General features: G+C 41.5%; 1 protein-coding gene across 6 annotated transcripts in view; it reads right to left on the bottom strand.

The window, feature by feature from the left end:
• Nucleotides 1-1955, bottom strand: part of LOC102674213 (mucin-3A-like) — an 18152-nt gene extending 16197 nt beyond the window's left edge. For all 6 annotated transcript variants that reach the window (XR_004150366.1, XM_031510047.1, XM_031510046.1 and 3 more), the window contains exon 1: nt 174-1955. Coding sequence is in view for 4 of the 6 variants with exons in the window: in XM_031510046.1 (XP_031365906.1) it covers nt 174-184 (11 nt within the window). In the remaining 2 variants the exon portion in view is untranslated. The remainder of the gene's footprint in view (nt 1-173) is intronic.
• Nucleotides 1956-1962: the final 7 nt, after the last annotated feature.

Consider the following 1962-nt stretch of genomic DNA (forward strand, 5'->3'; position numbering starts at 1 on the left):
AAAAGTATCGTATAATTTCATTCATCAACATCGCACGTTTCTTATTATTTATTCGAAAATTGTGAAAGCACAATCTTCACACGCTTTATCATTACACGCGACGTAATACGACAACAAACGGAATTAACGCCGAATGGATTTATCATCAATCAAGATTATACATAAGTACGTACGTGCATAACATCCAATATATTTCCCTCTTCCGTGTCACTCTCCTTCGATCACTTTGTTAGTATTCCTACCAATGGAAACGGTTCAAGGATACGACAAACGGCACTCATCACCCGTGACGGGACGAAACGAACGTAATACTTTCGCCCTCCTTGGATATTCGTATCACTGAACGGTGCGTGAAAACGAGAGGGAAGGAGAGAGAAAAAAAAAAAAAAAAAAAAAGAAACGAGCAACAGTCGCGCGTGCAACAATGGTAACACCGGTACATAAACGAGATAAACGGATGCGCATCGGACACAAGTTTGGATGGCGCGCGGATCGGGACACCAAGTTGAAGGGTCACGTCGCGAGCGGAACGTAGGACGATACTGAGGAGCCGTCTGCTAGGCATGCAAACCTCATACCGCGCAAGGATCCTCGCGAATCCTCGCTTCTTTGTCCATCGACTGTCGCAGCTCGCTGTCTCTATTCCACTCTTCCCCATTCACGTTTCCAACTGTTATCCCATCTCGCTTACGCTCGCCCCGCTCACTTCCTCGCTTTCTCGCTTCCTCGCTTCCTCGTTAGAGTTTGCGATCCTCCCTCCGGTGTTAACCCCGCCGCCTCTCTTCATAACCCCTATTGCATCGTGCCTCTGTATCCGTACTTGTATGCGTGTATTAGGTGTATCGGACGAGCGCACGCGCTATACGCGCTGCTTACCTTTTACCATCCTCACCAGGAGAACCACCTTAACCACCCGCTCTCACCTTTTTCCTACCATCCCCCTCCGCTTCCTCTTTCTGTCTCCTTCTGTTCCGTTTTTTTCCTGTAACCCTCGCGCGCTCCTTGGTCATCCTCTTCCTATCTGTGATCCGATCCTATCTGTAATGCTTTCTCTTTTCTGAGATACGTTTTTTTCTACCTGAATGGAGTTCAAGCGTGTGCGTGTGTAAGTATGTGTGCAATTTGTAAGTGTGTTTCAATGTTGATCAAACGACGTGTATATGGTTGTGTAGTCCGTCAGTTGTTGCCCTATGTTTTTTTCCCCCTTTTTCAATTCACTCTCTTCTTTTCTACTTTTCTTTTTCTTTTTTCTTTTTCCTCTTCTCTCGCTTTTTCTATTACGACTCGTTCTATGCTCTAAAACGCTCTAAAAAGCATCTTGACCTCCTGAAAAAACTATCATTTTCCTTCCTTTTTAATTACCCTCCGGCGCGTCTTTCTCGCGATTTCTCCGTGTGACATTTAATCATCATTGTTCCGCGAATTTCCAAGTTTTGTATATTTGTCCTCTTACAAACTAAGAAAGTTTTCTTCTTTTTTTTTTTCTCTTTTTGTACACTATACACATATCGCTGAGCTTGTGTCGAGATCACATAGAAGTTTGGAATCGATTGAAAACTGAAGAATAACCGCGATAACAAGTTGATTCTATCTATCGTTGAATAGGTTTTCCTCGAAAGAAAGTTGATAGGATTATGTTATACACCAATGATATCGAAAGAGACAAATTTTTAAAAGAACAAACGATAAAGATAACACGTATTTTTTCTCACATCCTTCCAAGCAAATAATAAGAACTCGAGCGAGCGAACTCGAAAAAAGATTCCTTTCGCTTCTTTAATTTATTATTCATTTTGTTCGACGGACTTTTTCCTATTTTTATACAAATCTTTCATCTTGAATAAATCGTTCTAAGATATTCCCAAAGTATGAAGAAACTAGGGAGATTGCGCGTATTACTTGCGAAACGCAGTATAATATTTATGGATTTGGCTGGAATATTCTCAAAAAAAAAAAAAAAAA

The sequence above is a fragment of the Apis dorsata genome, unplaced genomic scaffold, assembly GCF_000469605.1.
Source record: "Apis dorsata unplaced genomic scaffold, Apis dorsata 1.3 scaffold_199, whole genome shotgun sequence".
Lineage (NCBI taxonomy): Eukaryota > Metazoa > Arthropoda > Insecta > Hymenoptera > Apidae > Apis > Apis dorsata.